We start from the raw sequence: 25,332 nt of genomic DNA, 5'->3' as shown, positions 1-25,332 counted from the left end.
ATATTACTAGGTATAGAGAGTCAATAGATATAAAATTAATGAGTGTATTATTGACAGTTTCTCTCCTGCTGTTGGCAGATAGGGTCTGAATTTTGACGCTGCTCATTTACCTCTAGCAAAAAGAGTCGGTTGTTTCCAAGTCGTCCCTCTATTCACTTGCTTCCCTCACCGACACTCTCCATATAGTTTTAACCTTCTTTTCAATCTTGATTTCCTGCGACCTTTCCACGTATCAAACTTCGAGGTATTCTGCCTTCTGACCTCTCTACGTGTCTCAGCCATCTTCTCTGTCTATCCTCTGTCACCTTCACTATATTAGTTTCACACATTTTTCTTCTTATTTCATCATTTGTAATTCTCTCCTGCCATCTTACAACGCAAATTCTTATAAAAAAAAAGTACGTCTCAAATGCCATTAATCTTTTTCTTTCCTCCTTCCTTAATTAAGATGCACCATCCACTTCCATATACATATTGCTGTGGGTACAACCTTTGTTTGTACCATTTGTATTTTCAGTTTCGGTAAAGGTCTGTTGTTTCTCCATATTTTCCAAAAAGATAGATAGATATATAAAGAGAGAGAGAGAGAGAGAGAGAGAGAGAGAGAGAGAGAGAGAGAGAGAGAGAGAGAGAGAGAGAGAGAGAGAGAGAGAGAGAGAGAGAGAGAGAGAGAGAGAGAGAGAGAGAGAGAGAGAGAGAGAGAGAGAGAGAGAGAGAGAGAGAGAGAGAGAGAGAGAGAGAGAGAGAGAGATGAGGATTCTGGACCGGACAGGCAGCTGTCCGTCCTCCCCGACCTCACTGCCTCGAGACTGGAGAGCGTAACTATCTCTGAGGACGCCATCAGGAATACCAGAAAGACTCCTGTTCCTGATGGCGTGACTCCACATCTTCTTAAACAGAGCGTTGATGAGCTCGCAGCCCCTCTCGCGCTAATTTTCCGCTGCTGTTTGGAGCGAGGGGTCTGGCCGTCATTGTAGAAGGAGGCGAGAGTCACACCCGTGCACAAAAAAGGAAGTCGAGGTCCGAACCAGGTAACTACCGGCCAATCTCTCTTCCCTCGGTACTCAGTAAGATCTTTGAAGGGATCATCAGCGAGCAACTCACTGAATACCTTGACCAGCACCACCTACTGTCGCCAAAGCAGTTTGGCTTCAGAAAAAGCTGCTCCACCTCAGACTTTCTCCTCCTTTCAAAGGCCTGGCATGACGCCCTCGACACTGGTCGTCCCTCCGTGGTGACTGGCCTCGGCACTGCTGGAACCTTCGACTGTGTGTGACATCGAGGCCTGATAGTAAAGCTCGAACAACTGGGCATCGAAAGACTCACAGGCGAATATGAGATGGGATACTGCTATGGCAATGTCAAGACCCACAAGCCAGGCAACAAATTAAGACCCATAATATCCCAAATTCCCAAACCTACCTACTACATTGCTAAAGGACTGTGCGCCCTCCTCACACCGTACATTCCTACCTCCTATTGTCTGCAGTCAGCCTCAGATTTCATCGATATCCTCAACAACAGCGACGCAGAAGGAAGAGTTGCCTCACTAGATGTCGAATCCTTGTTCACGAATGTTCCAGTGGATCGCACCATCAACTACATCATGGAACGTGTTTATCACAATGAAGCAACACCTAAGCTTGCGATCCCAGAAGCTGTACTCCGAGAACTGCTGGAGTACTGCACTAAAGAAGCACCTTTTACCTGCCCCCGCGGTAACAAGTACTGCCAGGTAGACGGCGTGGCAATGGGTTCTCCTCTCGGTGTACTCTTGGCAAACTTCTTCATGGGTTGCATCGAGGAGGAAGTTTTCAAGAAAGTAAAAAAGCCGGATATATATTGCCGGTATATTGACGACATTTTCATCAAGACAAAGGACGCAGCCGAGGCAGAGCATCTTAGACTTCACCTCCAAGAAACATCTGGGCTAACATTTACTATGGAAAACAGCAAAGATGGAGCCATGCCCTTTCTCGACGTCTTAGTGAAACAAGAAGAAGGAAGATTTACCACCAGCGTCTACACAAAACCAACGAATCCTGGACTCTGCTTGAACGGACGAAGTGAGTGTCCCACGAGATACAAGGATTCCACTATCTCAGCCTACATCAGAAGAGCGCTTACACACTGCAGCACGTGGAAACAAGTCCACCAAGAAATACAGCGCTCAACTCAAGTCCTCATAAACAACAATTTCAGTGAAAAGGACATCAACAGCCTAGTAAAGAAAATTGTCAACAGCTGGCATAACAAGAAGCAACAAGAGGATAAGAAAGGGAACATCAACATCTATAAAGCAACTTTCTCTACCGTCTACGAAGAAGATGAGAGGGCCATCACGCAGATTGTGAAGAGGAACATCAAGCCTTCCGACCCTGACAGACAAGTTAAACTGATAATTTATTACAACACCAAGAAAACCAGCCATCTTCTTCTGAAAAATAACCCCTCAAAAGAGAAAGAGAGCCTTCAAAAGTCACATGTCATATATAGGTTTACGTGTAACCAAGGAAACTATGAAGTCCTTCCCTCCACCTATGTTGGCATGACGACAACAAGACTCTCCCAACGACTAACTTTCCACCTCGCAGCAGGAGCACCAAAGAAACATCTGAAGGAGAAGCATAACATAAACATCACAAGAGGAATGCTAGTAGATAAAACGGAGATCCTAACTACATGCCCAGACACCAGGCGTCTCCCCATCTTAGAAGCATTATATATAAAAGAGACAAACCCTACATTAAATCAACAATCCGAAGACCTACAAGCATTACCAAGCGCGCGAAGACCCAGCTTGGATAGCAGCCCAGCACAGCCCGCGACAGCCGTCAGCCAATCAGAGACCAGGACGCGCAGCGGGGTGACAAGCCTACCGGTATAAATACAGCCCCGCAATCAGCTTGAGCCATTCTCTCCGACACCCTCACTACGGATAGACCTTCGCTACTGAAGAAGGGTCAAGGACCCGAAATCGCGATCTAGCGAAAATGACTAGCTTCGGCGAAGTCATACAGCCAATTAAAAAAGAATATAAGACAATCATAAGATATAAGGAAAATATCTTAAGAAAAATAATAAATGCTCAACTAGCTATCACATTCAATGATATATATATATATATATATATATATATATATATATATATATATATATATATATATATATATATATATATATATATATATATAGAGGCACTATATTGTATATGACTTCCAACCACTGTACACAGCTTCCTAGTACCAAAAAAAATAAAATAATAATAAATAAATATACAAATAAAAAAAAATAAATAATAAAATAAAAATAAAAATAATTAAATAAAAAATAAATAAATACATAAATACAAAAAAAAAAAAAAATATATATATATATATATATATATATATATATATATATATATATATATATATATATATATATATATATATATATATATATATATATATATATATATATATATATATATATATATATATATATATATATATATATATATATATATATACCACACCAGTTGTCGTATAGGGTATGTGGAAAAGCGTAAAGTTGCTTTTGGTATGAATGTGTGTGTGTGTGTGTGTGTGTGTGTGTGTGTGTGTGTTTGTGTGTGTACATGGAACCCTTCATCACTTGCTGTGTGCCGTGTCAACATCGCCATATATATATATATATATATATATATATATATATATATATATATATATATATATATATATATATATATATATATATATATATATATATATATATATATATATATAAGATAATTTTTCTTCAGGTATATTGTTATATATCTCCAAACACTTTGTATTACATTTTTATTCGAATTTCGTCACGCAATAACATTCCATGAGAAAAAAAAAAAAAAAAAAAACATTCTACACATACCCAACTCTCCCTCGTCAATATATAACCTTAACATTTTACTCTGGATTGCATTCCAATTGTTAAGCCTCGTTCCCTTATTGGCGAGGCCTTGGCGTCTGAGAGTCGTAACATATTCGCAGTATAGTTGCGTTCAGAAAGTCGCAGCAGAGTCGCAGCGGAGTTTACCATCAAAATTCGCCAATGTGGGAACGGGGCTTCAGGCTCCTGTTTACTAGTACTGTGACAGGTGGTTTGTCCAGCTTGACTCTCTCTGGTCTGGCAGCTCTGTCTAAATTGTCTCTCTGTCTCCTTCTGTCTATTCCCGTCACCTACACCTTAGAATATACACCGTGATGTTAAAAGCGACTTTTTGCTCTCAATAAGGCTTCCATTAGTAAGATTTATTTTCTAGTATTTTAATCGGAGGGTTGATTTTCAAATAATTTTCAGCAAAGTTAATTTTCGAGTAACCTTGGTAAATTTTCAAATAATCATGAACAAGGAGAGGGAGTCTTGACATGTGTTGTGGCCATTTCCTTCGATACGTCCTCAGCAGTCTCCCGTACATGTGTCCGCATGGCATGATACTTTAGGTTTCCTTGTCTATTTATTTTGTGATAACCACCTCGATATCTCTTCTTGTAATCTGGTGCTATTCTTTGGCCCTGTGTAGTCTTTTGACGATCTCACTACATATTATTATCTCGGAGCTCACGTATTGTCTAATGTATTAAGGTAGTGATAGTTTGTTTGTAGTCTTCGTACCTGCTTTCATGTTTTTCCTTTTCTTCCCTCATTTATTCCCTCGACTTTCTTATATCCTTTTTCACTTTTTCTATTCTTCTTACGCGTTTCATCTATTCTTCGTATTATTTGGATAACGACAAATCTGTGAGAAAGTATAAGGAACTTGAAACCTAGAAGGAACCAAATTGATCCAGCACCGGGTGACCTTGAGGTGAGAACACCCACACCAGTTGTCGTATAGGGTATGTGGAAAAGCGTAAAGTTGCTTTTGGTATGAATGTGTGTGTGTGTGTGTGTGTGTGTGTGTGTGTGTGTGTACATGGAACCCTTCATCACTTGCTGTGTGCCGTGTCAACATCGCCACAACAATAGTGTGACCGGAGTGTTGGTGCAACGGCAGTGAATTCCTCACTCCGCGACGTTGACTCAAAAAGATTTTCCAAGGCCATTACGACGGGCGGGAGCTGCCGGAGATGGATTCACGCTGCTGCATCTCGCTCTCAGAAATCCTCTTCCTTCTTTTTGAACGGTAAGAGGCTTTAATGGTTCACGCAGAAACGCAATGCGTCGCTGGCGCCGCCACTCGTAATCTGCCAAGTTATATTGTACAATACCTCCAAGGGGAAAACAACATGGTTCACGCTGTCTCGCCCTGATAGCTGTGCACACCATCACCCCACAAACAAACGCTCCAGCCTGTCAGAACGCAAGTTAATATACTACTAGAAGAGCAATATCACCACAGGTTAAAGCATCGTTTTTTTTTTTTTCATATGGCTAGCCATTTTGATGGCAAACTCACGTCATCTCCGTGACAAAAAAAGAAAAAAAAACAATGTTAATACATTAAAATATTAAACGAAAAAGTAATATTATATATTTTTTTCCTGTAGACCAAACATACAACAGATTATTCAATATCCATTTCTATGCTTCCATGTTCAATGATTCTAACTCGTAAATTTACGTACATTCGTGTACAATTTCAAAGTCATTAGATTTTAGCAACTAACCACAAGCCCTAGGATGTTCTCGTGATGCAGAAGATGGAAAGTTAAGGTTTGGATGTTATTTTGTGGTGGTAGTGTTCTTCCTTTATTTTTGACGCTCCTCTCTCTCTCTCTCTCTCTCTCTCTCTCTCTCTCTCTCTCTCTCTCTCTCCCCCCCATTGTTGTGAGCCTCCCGCGGAAGGTGGAGCCGTAAAAAAACAAGGGGATCCGTGCTGTGGGTAAACATGAATGATTTAGTACCTACTCAATAGTAGGCCTTAATAGAATATTAGATAGATTTATGGATGGAGACAATATGCGGAAATAGTAGATATATAATTTCTATGTAAGGGTTGTAATGTGCCAGCCTACTGGTTTCTTGCTTCCCTTATTTTCTTATGTTCTTGTGCTGTAAGAGCAGTGGGCAGGATGAGCCTATAAAAAAGAAACCGCCCAATGTTACACTAATCAAAATTTCTGAAGAATGGAAACTCTTCCCGATTCAGCCAGTATTCTACTCCTCGTCGTGAATTACAAATAGTCGTTAATTCGTGTTCTAATCCACTGCGCCCTACCAACGCCCTTTTTCATTACAACTCTGCTCTATCACCCACGGATTCAGTCATGTTGCTTCTACATCTCGCGCAAGTTTAATTTTTTTTTTTTTTTTTCGCTCTCATACCTCCCTCCACAAACATTTTCTTAGGATCTCGTTTGCCTCCCCTCGCCTCTTTCTTTCATCCTCTGTTTTACACTTCTCCTTACAACCCATCGCCTCCCTTAACCTACAAAGTATACCTCACTCAACATGATAATATTAACTGATATTCGAAATGCTTTTTGTTTTTAATTAGTAGCATAACGTTTTCCTAAGTATCAATTAAAGATATTTGAATTGTTTTTATAACGCAACAAATCACACAAATGTAAACTAATAGAAATGCGGTAAAAAATTATTGGTATAGTCGTCATAAAACTACGCATCATACTGATTACTCTGTGTTCGATGTGTTTTACTGTTTGAGAGCATCATATGCATAGTGTTCTGTTTATGAATATCAGGGCACCTTAACACCTTTATGATGAATATATGATATCAATGAAAAATGCAAATAACGTTCCTCAAAACAACGTAATAAAAAATTTTAATTGATGATTCGCCATTATTTTTGTCGATATGCTTTTTTTGGGAATGGTATTCGGGCCATAAAAGTGAGCCAGTTAGTGCTAGATGTTTGTTGGGTGAAATGTGCTCCTCGTTAGGATTGTTAATACCCGTCTGTTTATATATGTCTGGCTGGTTGTCTCACTCTCCTTACGTTCATCTCTCTCTCTCTCTCTCTCTCTCTCTCTCTCTCTCTCTCTCTCTCTCTCTCTCTCTCTCTCTCTCTCTCTCTCTCTCTCTCATCCCTCCTCCTTCCCCCACCCTCCTCCCCCCCATCCTCCTCCTCCTCCTCCTCCTCCTCTCCCTCCTTCTCCTACTACTGCTACTGCTACTACTACTACTACTACTTCTACTACTACTACTGCTACTACTGCTGCTTCTGCTGCTGCTGTTGCTGCTGCTGCTGCTGCTGCGGCTGCTATTGCTACTACAACTACGACTGTATCTGCTATTAAGACAATAACAATAACAGCTATTGTTCTTACTACTGTTACTGCTGCTGCTGCTGCTGTTGATACTACTACTACTACTACTACTACTACTACTACTACTACTACTACTACTACTACTACTACAACTACTATCAGATAAGAAGAGAAAGAGGAGAAGGGGAAGAGAGAAGAAACTGATCTGACGGTTCAGAAATCGTTTTTTTTTTTTAAAGGAGGGACACTGGGCAAGAGCAACAAAAATCCAATAAAAAAGAAAAAAAAAAACACAGAGATGGCAGTCCCAAAAAAGGGTCTAAGGCGGTAGTCAAAAACTGAAGGATAAGTGTCTTCAAACCTTCCTATTGAAGGAATTCAAGTCATAGGCAGGGAGTTCCAGAATTTACCAGAAAAAGATGTGAATGATTGAGAATACTGGTTAACTCTTGCATTAGGGAGGTGGACAGAATAGGGGTGAGAGAAAGAAGAAAGTCTTGTGTAGCGAGGCCGCGGGAGGAGGGGAGGCATGCAGTTAGCAAAATCAGAAAAGCAGTTAGCATGAAAATAGCGGTAGAAGACAGCTAGAGATGCAACACTGCGGCGATGAGAGAGAGGCTGAAGACAGTCAGTTACAGGAGAGGAGTTGATGAGACGAAAAGCTTTTGATTCCAGCCTGTCTAGAAGAGCGATGTGAGTGGAACCCCCTCCAGACATGGGAAGCATATTCCATACATGGACGGATAAGGCCCTTGTATAAAGTTAGCAGCTGGTGGGGGGGGGGAGTAAAACTGGCGGAGACGTCTCAGAACGCCTAACTTCATAGAAGCTGTTTTATCTAGAGATGAGATGTGAAGTTTCCAGTTGAGATTATACGTAAAAGACAGACCGAGGATGTTCAGTGTAGAAGAGGGGGGCAGATGAATGTCATTGAAGAAGAGGGGATAGTTGTCTGGAAGATTGTGTTGAGTTGATAGATGGAGGAATTGAGCTTTTGAGGCACTGAATAATACCGAGTTTGCTCTGCTCCAATCAGAAATATTAGAAAGATCAAAAGCCCGGCTTTCTATGGCTTCCCTGCGTGAAATTATTACTTCCTGAAGTGTTGGACGTCTATGAAAAGGCGTGGAAAACTGCAGGGTGGTATCATCAGCATAGGATTAGATGGGACAAGAAGTTTGGTTTAGAAGGTCATTGATGACTAATAAGAAGAGAGTGGATGACAGGACGGAACCCTGAGGAACACCATTGATAATAGATTTTGGAGAAGAACAGTGACCGTCTACCACAGCAGCAATAGAACGGTCAGAAACTTGAGACAAAGTTACACAGAGAAGGATAGAAGCCGTAGGAGGGTAGTTTTGAAATCAAAGCTTTGTGCCAGACTCTGTCAAAAGTTTTGATATATCCAAGGCAACAGCAAAAGTTTCACCAAAATCTCTAAAAGAGGATGACCAAGACTATAAGTCCATGAGCGCGGGCCTCATTTCTGGGTAGTCCACAACAATGACAAACGAACATAGGGTTGGCGCCTGCCCCAGCTCGGTTTCAACAGCAGACTGACTCACCGAAAAGACGCAGGCTCCAGGCAGAATACTGGGTTCTGGTACCACTTTCTTGTCATAAACCAGGCACTTTCCAAGGAAAAGACCTTGTTTGATCCTTACAGAACCTCCAGTAGTGTTCACCATCAAGGCATCAGTGACATGACCCTTTCTAATTGTGGAAAGAGTCGATTCAACAGCCAATCGCCTGACATTACCTATACCTTTAAGACAGATGTCACTGCCTACAGGAGCCTCTGGAACACGAATTGTAATCCGTTTTGCCACACAAGCAGGAATGTCATAATCGGTATTGACAATTGCTTTGGTTTCCCTCCATGCTTCTGTTATATCTTTATCTCTCATAGAATAACGGACAGATAGAATTGTTTGAGGCTCCCCATTGGATTTTTGTCCCTTCCGTGATAAAGAACCGTTTCTGGGTTACCTGGAAACCAAAGGTACAGGATGTTTCATCCCTTCCAGATGTCGTCCGCAGTACATGACTGTATTTTGCTTTGGATAGATTACTATCTGGTGAGACTTCATGGCTCTTAGCCCTAACAAACCGTCAGAAGGAAGTTTAAAGTTACTGACTACATAGAAATCAGTTTGAATAAGCAGAATATTCTTAGACAGACTTATTGGTAAGGAAATTTTTCCTAAGATTTTCAGGGCTGACCCGGTGACACCAGAAAGATTCAAGTCACTTGGACGGAGCATCCATTTACCACCGCGTGAATTCTGTTTCAGAATCTTGTAAGATTCTTCAGAGATCACGCTTACTGTGGCTCCAGTGTCTGCAGCCAAAGATAAGCGATGCTCACCTACCCTAGTTGGTAATGCCATTATGTCTGTTTGGTTGTTGGCAGCATTTATGGTTGAATACACTGCCAAGTCAGAAGAATTTGCTGCCTCAGCGTCTTGCGCATTTAGATGTTTTAGTCGGGTTTGTTTACTACTGTGCGCTGGTCTTCTCCCGACTGCCTTGTACTGTTCAGGTTAACTCTGGCCTGTTTTTCAATTCTCATATTGATTATATCTTTACATTGCTCTGATGAGTGTTTACACTGGCCATGTATGAGGCAGTATTGGGTAGCGACGTCCCTGTAGGACCTTGTCCTACCTGTATTCACGTGCGACGATGCACCTGGTCTTGGTCTAACAGAGAGATTACCCCCTTATGTTTTGTTTTCCGAGTTGGATTTATTTGCTGCCAGTTTCTGGTCCTTTTGTTTCTTAAAACATCTTTTTTCAATATGACCTATTTTATGGCAGTACGAACAAACATTTCCAGGCCTTGCCATGGCTGCCGCACAGGGTCGAGATTGGTCGTCATCCATGAGTGGAGCAACCAGTGAGGTTTGAGTTTCCAGAGAGGCACCAGGTAGCCCCCTTTTCTCTCTAATCAGGACTGCAAGGTCAGCTGCTGTGTCTCCCGGTTTAAAACTGAAATGACTTGCGGTTTTCTTCACTTCCCCATTCACCAATGATATGTAAAAGATGAATTCCAGAAGTCTTCTGAAATCTGTTTCTGTCATACTGTTTCCTTGGAACCAGTTGTTAAGTCGTAAGACATCCATGAAGTCCGTTACGAACTGGTGTGTAGGGATTAAGGCTTTCATTTCGTGAAGAGAGTTAATTTCAGCTGCAAATCTAAGACCCACCTTGGAGGCTAGTACCATGAGATTACTTTGACTCTTACCCCTAAAAATGTTCAAGAAATTTTTTCTTGAAATTTGCATAACTAGTCCCTATTTCAAGCGGACTAAAAGCGCTGGTATTCATCATGCGTGCTGCTTCTCCAGCCAATTTAGATCTGACGAAAGAGATCTTGTCTTCATCGGTGATAGCATTTGATCATGTCATAACATCCTCACACAAACGGATGAAATCATGAGCCCTTTCTTGCGGGTTTTCTCCACGAAATGCTGATATTGTTTCAGGAATAGGAAGTACCTTAAGTGTAGTAGATGCATGCAAGGCATGAAGAGAGCCAGTAGAGGCTGAAGCAGAAGCATTAAGGCTAGACATGGTTGCTGCTGATAATGATGGGTATTTATTCCCTGATCTTGTAATCAACACGTTTCCGTCCTCATGAGGCACGGTATTTTAACTGTAGTGGGTTTTAGTTCCGTTGATAAAACTTCTGATGATCTACTATCACTATTTTCCGCTTGGGAATGACATTCCAATTCATAAATTTCAGCTAACTTCTCAGCTTTAGCCATAAATGTGGTATTATTACTATCTTATTAGGTATTAATTACACACTTACATTACGTTTCCATCGTCCAAAGGCATTTCCACCCTTAAAGGATGAATGGTTAGTATTGTTAGAAGTGTGAAAATTTTAACAGAATTGAAGGTTTAGGGACAGAAATGGAATTATACTAGTTATCCTTGAACACTTAAGAGAAAACGAGAACGAGCGCTCCGTCCAGCAGAAAAAGAAAACGGTATTTAAGAGGCAAACTAAATTATTTTAGTTTCCATATGAGTAACGTTTTTTTTTTTTTTTTTTTTTTTTTTTAATGTAGGAAGGGCACTGGCCAAGGGCAACAAAAATCTAATAAAAAAAATGCCCACTGAAATGCCAGTCCCATAAAAGGGTCAAAGCAGTGGTCAAAAATTGATGAATAAGTGCCTTCAAACTTCCCTCTTGAAGGAATTCAAGTCATAGGAAGGTGGAAATACAGAAGCAGGCAGGGAGCTCCAGAGTTTACCAGAGAAAGGGATGAATGATTGAGAATACTGGTTAACTCTTGCGTTAGAGAGGTGGACAGAATAGGGGTGAGAGAAAGAAGAAAGTCTTGTGCAGCGAGGCCGCGGAAGGAGGGGAGGCATGCAGTTAGCAAGATCAGAAGAGCAGTTAGCATGAAAATAGCGGTAGAAGACAGCTAGATATGCAACACTGCGGCGGTGAGAGAGAGGCTGAAGACAGTCAGTTAGAGGAGAGGAGTTGATGAGACGAAAAGCTTTTGATTCCACCCTGTCTAGAAGAGTAGTATGAGTGGAACCCCCCAGACATGTGAAGCATACTCTATACATGGACGGATAAGACCCTTGTACAGAGTTAGCAGCTGGGCGGGTAAGAAAAACTGGCGGAGACGTCTCAGAAAATCTAACTTCATAGATGCTGTTTTAGCTTGAGATGAGATGTGAAGTTTCCAGTTTAGATTATAAGTAAAGGACAGACCGAGGATGTTCAGTGTAGAAGAGGGGGACAGTTGAGTGTCATTGAAGAAGAGGGGATAGTTGTCTGGAAGGTTGTGTCGAGTTGATAGATGGAGGAATTGAGTTTTTGAGGCATTGAACAATACCAAGTTTGCTCTGCCCCAATCAGAAATTTTAGAAAGATCAGAAGTCAGGCGTTCTGTGGCTTCCCTACGTGATATGTTTACCTCCTGAAGGGTTGGACGTCTATGAAAAGACGTGGAAAAGTGCAGGGTGGTATCATCAGTGTAGGAGTGGATAGGACAAGAAGTTTGGTTTAGAAGATCATTAATGATTAATAAGAAGAGACTGGGTGACAGGACAGAACCCTGAGGAACACCACTGTTAATAGATTTAGGAGAAGAACAGTGACCGTCTACCACAGCAGCAATAGAACGGTCAGAAAGGAAACTTGAGATGAAGTTACAGAGAGAAGGATAGAAACCGTAGGAGGGTAGTTTGGAAATCAAAGCTTTGTGCCAGACTCTATCAGAAGCTTTTGATATGTCCAAGGCAACAGCAAAAGTTTCACCAAAATCTCTAAAAGAGGATGACCAAGACTCAGTAAGGAAAGCCAGAAGATCACCAGTAGAGTTGCCTTGACGGAACCCATACTGGCAATCAGATGTGAAGTGTGAATGTGAAGTGATAGATGTTTAAGAATCTTCCTGTTGAGGATAGATTCAAAAACTTTAGATAGGCAGGAAATTAAAGCAATAGGACGGTAGTTTGAAGGATTAGAACGGTCACCCTTTTTAAAAACAGGTTGAATGTAGGCAAACTTCCAGCAAGAAGGAAAGGTAGATGTTGACAGACAGAGCTGAAAGAGTTTGACTAGGCAAGGTGCAAGCACGGAGGCACAGTTTCGGAGAACAATAGGAGGGACCCCATCAGGTCCATAAGCCTTCCAAGGGTTTAGGCCAGCGAGGGCATGGAAAACATCATTGCGAAGAATTTTAATAGGTGGCATGAAGTAGTCAGAGGGTGGAGGAGAGGGGAGAACAAGCCCAGAATCGTCCAAGCTAGAGTTTTTAGCAAAGTTTGAGCAAAGAGTTCAGCTTTAGAAATAGATGTGATAGCAGTGGTGCCATCTGGTTGAAATAGAGGAGAGGAAGAAGAAGAAACAAAGATATTTTTGGCTAGATGCCAGAAATCACGAGGGGAGGTCGCCAGTTTCTGTTACAACCACAATTCCTGCCCCCTTCACCAAGCTGCCGCACCTAGACTAGCTTCACTGAGCCATTTCCTACGTGGACTCAGATGCGGGTGTACAGGGTCCCTTGTGACTCCTGCACCCTTCTCTCAGCTGTCGTAACTCCAGGTCACAGTAATATCATGTCACCAGTGTGTTTTACCTACCCACAGACAAGGGAAATACTCGAAACAGCACTTAACACCCACAGCCGCAGAAGAATTGACAACCATGTCTAGGGAAAACAGTTAATATACAATAACAAGCATATGATCGAGGTAGTAGATGGGATTCCACCCACCGTGACAGTCTGACACTGCCCAACAAAATGTTATAACCTCAAGCCGAGTAGTATCGTTTACTGCCTCCTGGTCCTCCTCTCCAGCTGAGGCTGCATCTCTTCAAACAAAAGGATTAGCTCCCGCCGAGGGAAGCGATATATGAGCATGAGCTCATTATCTCTCAATGCCAAGGGGTCAAGGTGATCCCGAAAGTGCCTTTCTCGCCTCAACGCACGAACGTGGAAGTATGCAAAGATAATTTCCATTATATGCAGGAGAAGCGGCGAAAACAATACTTTCATCAACAGTACTACATGCTTCTTGCTGTGAGGCGCAATGGGGAGCGCTCAAGTGGTGCAAATTTGCCTCCTTCTTTTCCTGCTTTATTTTAGGTGTTGCATGCAAAATTTCACTTTATACATCACAAAACCATGCTTTCTTTGTGGTAAAGTTTGTAAACAATTAGAAAAAAAAAGTTATTTTGTGCACATAAACATTTATATAAGAGTTTTCGCCGGTGATGTTAACTTACACCAAGGTTAACAACTTTGCTACCATGGCAACAACAACCTCCTACGTGTTTGTGGATACCATATGGTGGCCCGAGGCTGCTAATGGGCGCTGATCGCAGTTTGGTAAGTAGCAACCGTTTCGTGGATCTGGCCTCAGCTGGGCGACAGGCCTTGTCAGGACCTGAGGAGGGAGTAAAGTTTACTATGCGGGTAATTACTTAGGTCTCTGCCGCTGAACTGCCTCAGCCCACAATAGCATTTCAGACAAAACAGGACACTAACAGATGACACAAAAAACTACTACGAAACGAAAGAGTGTCCACGAACACACAGGACGGTCAGTCACCTCTCACTGTGCAAACTCGACATGTACACTCACTCGTACACTCGTACTCGTGCTTATAGCTACTTCTATTGCTCAATAATCCCCCTTCACAATTATATCAATGGCACTACGTCATGCTCGTTCTTGTCACGTGGAGAGCAAACTGGTCCATTGTGAGCTGAATAATGAGTTTACCAGATAAGGTATGGAACTCCATAAGCATAATTCTGTTTGGAGTGAAGCCTGAACAGAGTGAGAGAGAGAGAGAGAGAGAGAGAGAGAGAGAGAGAGAGAGAGAGAGAGAGAGAGAGAGAGAGAGACTCTCAGCTCCACTTGTCCAACACCCTTTATCAGTTGGCGACACACACAACTATGCTGGCTTCCTACGTCTTGCCAGATGATGCCAGGCGGCGAAGCAGTGGGTTGGGAAGGAAAGAAATAGAGAAGGGGAGAGACGTATGGTTTGTTGGTTGTCTCACCAGTAGCTGTTCGCTGCTATATTTTTCTGAAGCAAATAAAGTTTCCGCCGTCGCGGCAAGAGGCAAGTGATGTGTGTGCTCTTTCTAGGCAGTAACGGCCGTCTAAGATTTTGAAAAATAAAGAGAAGGTACGACATGCGGTTGAAATTATATATATATATATATATATATATATATATATATATATATATATATATATATATATATATATATATATATATATATATATATATATATATATATAAGAAAGAACCTTTCCTTAACTCTCTTCCATCCGGCCTTTTTCCTTTTTTCCTTTTTTTTCTGATTAAACTCTCGAAGTAAACATTTCGATGGGTATTTTGAGGCGTCAAGTGATATTTGCTGAAGAGTTCACGATAGTCGAATTATTGAGAAACATTTGTAAAAGAAGGTAGATTTTGGTATTTGTACGTTAACGACGAAAGATGAAACATTTCTAGCATTGAGGAGAGAGAGAGAGAGAGAGAGAGAGAGAGAGAGAGAGAGAGAGAGAGAGAGAGAGAGAGAGAGAGAGAGTGCTTCTCCGGTATTTGTTTATATAGATTATACATCGGCTATTACTCTATATTCGTTTCACATCACACGACGTATCCATCCTTGGTACGTCAGCCGAAGAACACTATAAGCTAAGCGCAGAAATCCAAATAACGTCCAAAGGAAGAATTTGCTAATAATGTTGCTGACCTACAAATTTGCCGCCATGAGGAGATAATTAGATCGAGTATAAATGTCCATCAGCGTGAATTAACTTACGTGATGCCCACATATGAGAAATTATTAGCTTAAAAAATAACAAAAAGCCTTAAACAGCGATTGGCGTCAAGTGAACCGTGATACCAACGTAATTACTCAGCGCCGATTATATGGATGGCTCCGGTAATATATCGCTCTTTGTTGTCGCTCCGCTGTTTGAAACTAATGAAAACCTTCTCTCATTTGTACTAGAGAAATATGTTGGCTGTTATGTAACGGTGTTGCGTTTAAAGTCCTTTCACTGGTATGGTCGTCTTTTATTAGTTTTCAGAACACTGTAAGAATAAAAGGCGAGAGAATTGGTGTTTATTTATTCATTATTTTTTTGGAGGGTGGGGGCTACATAACTATTCTGTAGCGTAAAGTAAGGTCTTTGTAACTTGTAATTGATTACAGAGAAACATTATCTGACAGTTAAACTATTTTCTTTGGCTCTACTGTCGCTTATTTCCATCTTGAATTTCTTGCCTCAAGTATCGTAAGTTCTGCGAGGGGTGATTAACGCGTTATATATATATATATATATATATATATATATATATATATATATATATATATATATATATATATATATATATATATATATATATATATATATATATATATATATATATATATATATATATATATATATATATATATATATATTCTCTCTCTCTCTCTACTGGCAATAAATCATTGGTAAGCTGAGCAAGTAGAGAAAAAATAAAGAGATGGGGGAAGGAGAAGGAGAAGGACGAGGTGGAGGAGGAGGAGCAGGAAGAGGAGGAGGAGGAGGAGGAGGGTAAGTTCAATGAAAAGTCAAGATAATTTTGTGTGAAGATAGTAGAAGTCGATATGAGGTAGATAGCCTTTGTAGCGACTGGTGAGGTGCTAGAGAGAGAGAGAGAGAGAGAGAGAGAGAGAGAGAGAGAGAGAGAGAGAGAGAGAGAGATTGCTTGTTCTTTATTAAGATTTAAATCCCATCTGATTTTTCTCTCTGATTAAAAAAAAAAGATAAATTAAGAAGTAGAAGTCTGAGTGACATATTATAAGGAAATTATAATTATAAGAAAGGGAAACTGAATGATAGACATATAAGAAGCACTAAAAAAAAATATGAGATTGATGTGCTGAGTGAAGCAAGGCTGTAGTTTCAGGCCTCATGAGGAATGCAAGAAAGCGAGATTAAGAAGGAGCATCTTTGTCGGATGAGAGAGAGAGAGAGAGAGAGAGAGAGAGAGAGAGAGAGAGAGAGAGAGAGAGAGAGAGAGAGAGAGAGAGAGAGAGAATACTGATAAGATGGTAAAAGTACGAGTCGAATCATAATGGAATCTATCCTGACTTATGGATGAACGATTTTATCCCTTGCAGACCACTACGTATGTTAAAGTTCAGGGTGCATAGAAGGTATCATTATTACAAACGCACATGTTGAGCAGCGATGTGTTGCCACTTATATTTTTCACTGTGTAATTTGGCTAAGAACTGTGAATTGTTCAACAATTCATTTGATACAGTCCTTTTCGGATCTGTGCAATGGTGATGACATAAGATAATGAGGAGATATCTCGAAAAATGAACATTAGTACAGTAACAATTAGTATGAGTTGAATATTAAAAAAAAAAAAACTAAAGAAATGGTGATAGATTGGGGTATTCGCTATTGGCTGAGTTGCAGGTGATCGCCGACTGTTTTAAAGTAGGGGTCGGTCAACACTCCCACAGTTCTCTGGAGAAGCACATTCTAAATCCGTCTCTCGTGATACATCTTGATGCATTGTACTTAAATGCTGCAAAACATTGATCCTAAGTGATTATGCTAACAGTATCTACGAGATCAGTATCAACGAGATCTGGTAATGTACACTCTACAGAATAGTTATTATAAGCTAAATACTCGCAACTAGGCTTTATTTCTAGTTTACTACTACATATTTGATTTGAAAAAAAATCCTTGGTTTCTACAGGTCCTAATGTTTTATCTGGCAAATTTCCCAAAAGAGTCAAGCAAGTGCTGCCAGTATAATGTGACGGCCGAAACCGTGCGAAGACGATAGGACTGGCTGATATCAAACATGCCGATTTCACCAAAACACCTAGCAAACTCGAGGCGGGAGATATGTGTTTGTAGTGTTGCTGTTAAACTCCATTCTATACATGTGCTGTGGTTGTTTACACGAACATATCAGAAAAGAAGAATTAAGATATGGAAGGATGTGTTGTATTTCTAAAGAAGAAAGCGACAATTCAGGGACGATGGGAGTGACGATGGGAGGATTAGAAGGAGAATTAGGAAGGATGCAGTAGATACCTGCCGAAACAATATTACTCTCAGTGAGGTCTAAAGCACTGGATCAAGGGGTACTGTGAACTTATCATTAAATTAATCCCAGCTGTGACCTCACTGAACGTTTCCCTTGGTGTCTCACAACACAAGGGGGCAGTCACAGCCTGCCCTCTAAAGACAACTCCCTTCCTTTACATAAAAATACATGCATCTATTTATACAAACCTTTCACACAAAATTAAAATTTATTATGGCGACTCCTACTCCAGCCCCGGAGTCTTCATCTGGAGAGGGGACCATATGTCCCCCGGGTCAGACTGCTCTTCTAGTATCGATTCTTAGTGTCTTGACACCTCTATCAACTTTTCATCATAACTTTTGTAACATTCGCGGTCTTAGATCTAATTTTCAATCTGTAGAACACCACCTCTCCTATACTAAACCTCATCTTCTTTTCCTCACTGAAGCACAGTGGTCTAAGGTAAGTGACAGTAGTCCCTTTCCTGTTTCCTCCTATTTTCTCTATCCTCATTTTCAATCCAAAGCTAGATGTTGCGTCTATGTAGGCAATCTGTTCTTGTGCCCACACTTTTGAATTTTCAGAGTTTACTACCATCTAGCCACGACTATAGAGTCACTCTCAAACTAAATTTATCTGTGTTGCATTCCTCTCACCTAACTCCTCTGACTATAAGAAATTCTTTGAGTGCTTAACTTCCAAAGTGGAGCACATTCTGACTCTTCCCTTTTGCGGAAGTCTGCATTCTTGGAAACTTCATTATTCACCACCAGCTTTGGCTTTCCTCTCCCTTCACTGACAATTCTGGTGAATTAGCCTTTATCTTTCCTATCCTCCACGATCTCGAGCAGCTGCTGCAACACTCTACTCGTATTTCTGACCGTCTTGGAGATACGGCCAACATTCTAGACCTTTTCCTACTTATGATGTTATCCCGTCTTCTCCGTTAAGCTCCTCCGATCACAATCTCATATATCTATCTTGTCCTATCGCTCCAATCCCTCCAGGATCCCCGAAGCGGAGGTGCCAGTGGCGTTATTCCTCTGCTAGTTGGGGGGACCTGAGGAGGTATTATACTGACTTTCCTTGGAATGAATACTGCTTCCGTGTCAGAGAGCCGTTTCTGTGTGCTGAGCGCATAACAGAAGTGATAGTGTCCGGCATGGAGGCGGATATTCCTCACTCTTTCTCTCAACCTATACCTTCCAAACCTTGGTTTAATACAGCCCGTTCTCGTGCTATACATGATAGAGAGTTGGCCCACAAAATGTACTTGACCCTTTCGTCACCTGAATCTCATGCGCTTTATATTTCTCCCCGGAAACATGAGTCTGTTCTCCAACTATCCGAAAACTTCATTAATAGACAGTCTCAAAACTTTTCAAGATCTAACTCCCTCGTGACTTCTGGCACCTAGATAAAAACATCTCCAATAACTTTTTGATTCTTCATCTTTCCTTTATTTCAACCTGATGACAACTGTCATCTCATTTATTTCTAAAGCTGAACTCTTCTCTCAAACCTTTGCTAAAAATTCTATCTTGGATGATTCAGGGTATTTTTTCTGCCTCTACTTCATGCTACATATTATAATCCTTCGCATTGATGTTTTCCACTGCCCTCACTAGCCTAAACCTTCGGAAGGCTTTTTGAATCTCATGGAGTCCCTCCTCTTGTTCTCCGAAACTGTGCCTGCGTGCTTGCTCCTTGCCTAGCCGAACTTTTTCAACTCCTTTCTTCTTGATAGAACATTGCCTACATTCTGCTTGTTCGTAAAAAGGATGACTATCCTAATTCCTCAGAGTATCGTCCTATTGCTTTAATTTTCTGCCTATATAAAGTTTTTGAATCTATCCTCAACAGGAAGATTCTTTAATATATATCACTTCACACCCTACTATCTGATTGCCAGTATGGGATCCGTCATGGCCATTCCACTGGTGATCTCCTGGCTTTCCTTACTGAGTCTTGGTCATACTCTTTTAGAGATTTTGGTGAAACTTTTGTTGTTGCCTTAGACATCTTTTGATAGACTCTGGTACAAAGCTTCGATTTTCAAACAATCCTCCTACAGCTTTTATCCTTTTCTCTGTAACTTTATCTCAAGTTTTCTTTCTGGCTGTTATATTCCTGCTGTGGTAGACGGTCACTGTTCTTCACCTAAATCTGTTAATAGTGGTGTTTTCATGGTTCAGTCCTGTCACCCACTCTCTTCCTATTATTCATCAATGATCTTCGTCTTGTCGTAAAACCCCAACCCTTCAGAAAGTAAACAGTTCATGCAGGGAAGCCACAGAGTGCCTGACTTCTGATCTCTCTAAAATTTCTTACTGGGGTACAGCAAATTTAGTATTGTTCAGTGCCTCAAAAATTCAATTCCTCCATCTGCCAACACCACACAACCTTACAGATAACTATCTCCTCTTCAATGACATCAGCTCTCCCTCTTCTACACTGAACATCCTCGGTCTGTCCTTTTCTTATAATGTATACTGGAAACTTCACATCTCATCTCTATCTAAGAGAGCTTATATGAAGTTAGGCGTTCTTAATCATGTCGGCTAGTTTTTTTCATCCCCCACCCCTTGCTAATTCTGTACGAGGCCCTTATTTCTTCATGTATGGAGTATGCTTCACATGTATGAGGATTCTATTTATACAGCTCTTTTAGAAAGGATGGAATCAAAAGATTTTCGTCTTATTAACTCTCCTCTAACGGACTGTTTTCAGCCTCTTTCTTATCGCCGCAGTGATGCATCTTTTGTTATCTTCTACCGCTATTTCCATGCTAACTGCTATTCTGATCTTGCTAGCTGCATGCCTCCCCTCCTCCCGTGGCCTCGCTGCACAAGATTTTCTTCTTTCTCTCGTCCCTATTTTGTCCACCTCTCTAATGCAAGAGTTAACAAGTATTCTCAGTTATTCATCTCTTTCTCTGATAAACTACGGAACTCCTTGCCTGCTTCTGTATTTTGACCTTCGTATGGCTAAAACTCTTTCAAGAGGGAGGTTTAAGACACTTATCTGTATTTTTTACTAACGCTTTCGGCTCTGTTCGAGGACCGGTACCTCAGTGTTTTTTTTTTTTTTTTCCTGCACTTGGGCGGTGTTTCCTCCTACATACAAAAAAAACAAAAAAAAAACACGCGGCAACTCAAAGACGTTGGGAGAATCTATGGAAACGATGACACGATGACAATCTTCACCATTGTCCCGCTAAGATTTGGCATCAATATATATATATATATATATATATATATATATATATATATATATATATATATATATATATATATATATATATATATATATATATATATATATACTGTATAACTTAAATGGCTAAAGTAAGGTCGTAAATAGGAAAAGAAATAGTATACGTTCCAAGCAGATGATGCATTCCAAAACCCGAGATAATGTACGTTGTATTTAACTCGTTTTGCCACATTTCTTGTAGTTTACTTGATGATGATAGTTGAAAATGTGAGTTGTATTTTACCTGTTGCTTTGATAACACACAAATAACGAAACGATTTTTTTTTTTTCAGCTGACCGCTTTTTATGTTTAAAAGTTAGTCAGCTGGTGAATCTGTCAGTTTTTTCCAAACCATAGGGAACACCCCATTTGCAATACACTGTCAGGTCATCATATTCAGCAGCAATAAAATTTCTTCAATTGTTTAGTGATACGAGCTGGTAAGAGAATTGCCATCTTGAAGCAGATAGTAAATTCTGTAAAATACTAAACGATTATGGAAAACTCACGTCCACAACTTCTTTCTACTTCTTGATATTAAATATGAAAGCTATTACTGAGCATGACCCAAGACATCTTTTATTAGAAAATTATAAAATATCACCCTCCTGAAGACAGTTTAGGTAATTATATTGTAGAATATCAAGTTATAGTAATCCTTTTTTACCCAGTTGAATAGATATTTTGCATGAGCAGTCTGAAAACTTACGAGCATCGCAGACCTTATTGGTTTCTTAGACATGCAATCTTTCTGTTGAGTGTCTACTTTGTGTGTGTATTTAGCAATTAGTGGAATTCATTTATGGTTATATTGTAAGTATGGTTTATTTCTATTACATTCTAAGATCACGACATAAATTTTGACGTAAATTTTATGCATTTTCTTTTTTTTTATTCTTGCTTATAATTTTATTGTTATCATTATCGTCATCATCATTATCAACATCATCATCATTAGAAAACTGCGTTAACACTACCGCCTCTAATAGAAAGAAAAAAAAAATCATAGTGGTTATAATCCTTCTGGTTTTCCTTTTGACTTTAATGTTTCATTTCATTTGTCTTGCCTTAAGTCTCCCCAGCACCTGAGTCCTTTTATCTCTTCAGACGAGACAGTGGCTCTCTCTCTCTCGTGCTTCGCCTCGTCGTAATGAAACACCTTGGTCCGCACCGCTGCCTCTTGCATCGTCACTAGCCCTTTTAATTTGGCCTAATGAAGTCCCCATACTGTGGTGCCACTTGTGTGTCTGCCAGTCTGATACATTACACTAGTGGTTCCCAGACTGGGGATAAATTACCCCGAGGGGTAATACAGTAATTTTACCGGGGTAATGGAGATGTGACAGAAGAAAAAAATGAAGAATTTTGGAAATCAAGAAAACATTGTGGTGCCTGGAATTGGGATTAAAGTTAACTTAGTTTTCATATGTAAACTTCCAGGGTAATCCTGTTCTAATTAATTAAATGAACCGATAGCAATTAATATTTAAAACTACTATACAGTATTAGTAAAAAAAGAAATATTTAAGTGTGTGACAAGCCAAAAGAACATATTTTGACATATATGCTTCAAGGCACAGTCACTCAGCAACCCTGATCGCGACGTGTCCAGTATTAAACATGTGTATTTACAACATTTTGTGAGAGGCGTAACACGTTTGATGTAGCAGCTAAATTGAGTTACAATTTGAAAAAGCTTAGGAACAACTGTTCTACAAGAAGAAATTGTACGCCTCATGAATGGTATTCCAAGTATCACCCGCTGCCGCTGCCCGAGGACCTTTCTTAATACCCACATGTTTGTATATAAGGACAAAATATTGCCTAATACAATACATGCTCCAGTAAGGAATATTTAACAAAGGTTTCTCTCTCTCTCTCTCTCTCTCTCTCTCTCTCTCTCTCTCTCTCTCTCTCTCTCTCTCTCTCTCTCTCCCTCTCTAGTTTTTGCTTAGAAATGTATAAATGGCAGCATCACTCTGGACTCCGTTGCCACCGGCGCCGTTGCCAGCACTGCAGCGCGTCCTTGACTTCCCTTCGAGGTTTCCTGGGACGAGGTAACTTGGCACGAACGCCACTACAGTTTGGAAAGAAAAGTAGACAATGTTTACTGCGATAGATTAATACTTTATTGCGTCAGCTGACCAGCCTAACGTAATGAAAGGTGCATTTTGACCACATTCAGATCAGCCAGTCAGTAGCGACAAAGTCGGCGTCTTACTGACAGGATCCATCTTTGCATTTTCCGCCACTCTTGCACAGAGAACCTTCTGCAGCAGGTCGTCCTGTGCTTTGGGTGTACGTGTATATGTACATTCCTTCCTGTTTCTTCCACTGACACACCAGCTGGACGCAGAGCGAGTCCTCAGTGACAGACATGGAAGCGTAGGCGCCGCTCTCCTTCGTGGCTGCCTGGCACTGCTGGTCCAAGCTCACCTTCTCCCCGGGCAGCGTGGACGACAAGGTTATCTGCGAGGTGGCCGTGTCGGTGTGCAGGCAAGCGGCACCGTTCCTTGAGATGTACTCTTTCATCAGACTCTTGGAGCACGGAGAAAAGAACAGTTTGTTGGGGTTGCCCTGCACGTAGCTCATGATGTAGCCTTGATCCCAGGAGCAGGACGTGGCGCTTCCAGAGCCATCGTGTGGAGCACCCAAGTTGTGTGCCACCTCGTGGGCGGCGGTCATCACGCCTGTGTACAGAGCGGAGTCTTCGCCCATTGCTGTGTTGTAAGATAGCTTTTGACTCGGAACAACAACGCAGGCAGCGCTCAGCCAAGCGATGCCTGCCAGGTTCTTCTGTATCGAGCCGTTTTCCACGCTGGCCATGTCCTTGCCGGTCATGAGGTACACCATGTCGTGGGAAGGCAGTGAGTCCCTTTGGTTGAACGCCCATTTGCTCAGTGAAGTCAGAGTGTTATCGCCGTTGATGTAGTTTTGAGTGAGAATGTTGTCATTGATGTAGGTCTCGTCAGAAGAGTCGCGGACGATGAGGGCGCCAGCCAGGACCAGATTAATCTTAGGGTCGGTCATGGTGGCGAACCTCAGGTTGACAGCGTTCCAAAACACCCCTAGGTAATTCTTCACATTCGTATTGGAGCCCAGCTTGGCCGTCAGGGTGCTGTCCACGACGATGTACATTTCAACAGTGGCGGATGTCGCGACCCGGCCGGTGGCGGTGGACTGGTACTGGTTGCGTGCTTCCTTAGGTACCTCTAGGTAGTCGCTGGTGTGATGTGCTGGTTCAGCCACATAGTTCTGACGCACGGCCTCGTATCGCCCGTCAGCAGCAGTGTTGAGAGCGAGGGAAGGGGAAATGAATCCTTCTATCCCAGCAGCGTTCAGCCGCACCACGCTGCCGGCTTCAGGGTCTTCGTACAAATCCGTAGCGTCATCATCCTTGTCGTGGGCGATATCTTTAATGATGACGCGTCCTTGCTCATCCCTGGATGTGATCTGTAGCTTGAACGTCTTGGCGAAGGGTGCGGCGGCTGGCTGCAGGCGGAGAGAGTGGCGTTGGCTGAACGCTTCCACCCGGAGCTTTAGAGGTGCACCCGAGGAGCGAGCAATTCCCAGACGAAGAAAAGCAGAAGATCTTTCGAGGGACTGCGCCCCTAGTGCTGAAGCGTGGGCGTGGGCAGCCCACACGCACAACAGTAGAAGAACTGGCGAGGTCTTCATGACTGTCTAGGGTGGAATGGCATCGCTCAGTCACGCAGTCTTTTTATAGCGAGTCGCCTCCATTCATTTATGCAGATGGTGTTAGTAGAATCACAGTTTGGGAGGCAATCTTTGTTTCACTAGTCTTTCACTCGACACCAAGCCTTGAAAGGGTTGACTATTGAGAGCCTTTGAGGGGCGTGAGTGGAAGTTCAGTAATGACGGCCACACAAGTCAAAAGGAGATGCAGGTGAGCGGTTAATGACATGATGACGGTGACGCGATGGACGCATATGTATACATTGATGCGCATACACACAGAACCCAAGCATTAGGGGACAAAGAGTAATGACAGTTTAAACAGAGTGTGAATGCACCTTTCATTTCGACACCATCGGGGCGCACACTTGTCAAATCCAACTTCTCTTTCATCCAATTGATTTATACTGATAGGAGCGGCTTAAAAATAAATAAATAAACTCCTCACTCAATCATCATCAACTGAAAGCCCCAATGCTACAGTTCGTGTATTTGAAAATTACTCAGGAAACCTGAACACTTTACTCTAAGAGAGAGAGAGAGAGAGAGAGAGAGAGAGAGAGAGAGAGA

General features: G+C 41.4%; 2 protein-coding genes across 2 annotated transcripts; one reads left to right on the top strand and one right to left on the bottom strand.

Moving 5' to 3' along the window:
- Window positions 1–1,339: 1,339 nt before the first annotated feature.
- LOC135116317 (uncharacterized) lies at window positions 1,340–8,696 on the top strand. The gene is made up of 2 exons (XM_064033669.1): window positions 1,340–2,389; window positions 8,613–8,696. Exons 1-2 carry the CDS (start codon window positions 1,340–1,342, stop codon window positions 8,694–8,696), a joined length of 1,134 nt encoding a protein of 377 aa, XP_063889739.1.
- Window positions 8,697–23,172: 14,476 nt separating this feature from the next.
- On the bottom strand, window positions 23,173–24,773 carry LOC135116440 (A disintegrin and metalloproteinase with thrombospondin motifs like). Its single transcript, XM_064033900.1, has one exon. The coding sequence runs from the start codon at window positions 24,742–24,744 to the stop codon at window positions 23,284–23,286; it is 1,461 nt and encodes a 486-aa protein (XP_063889970.1). The 5' UTR covers window positions 24,745–24,773; the 3' UTR covers window positions 23,173–23,283.
- Window positions 24,774–25,332: the final 559 nt, after the last annotated feature.

This window comes from Scylla paramamosain, chromosome 31, assembly GCF_035594125.1.
Source record: "Scylla paramamosain isolate STU-SP2022 chromosome 31, ASM3559412v1, whole genome shotgun sequence".
Lineage (NCBI taxonomy): Eukaryota > Metazoa > Arthropoda > Malacostraca > Decapoda > Portunidae > Scylla > Scylla paramamosain.
The sequence above is the reverse complement of the archived record's forward strand: the minus strand, read 5'-3'. Positions and strand labels throughout refer to the sequence as shown.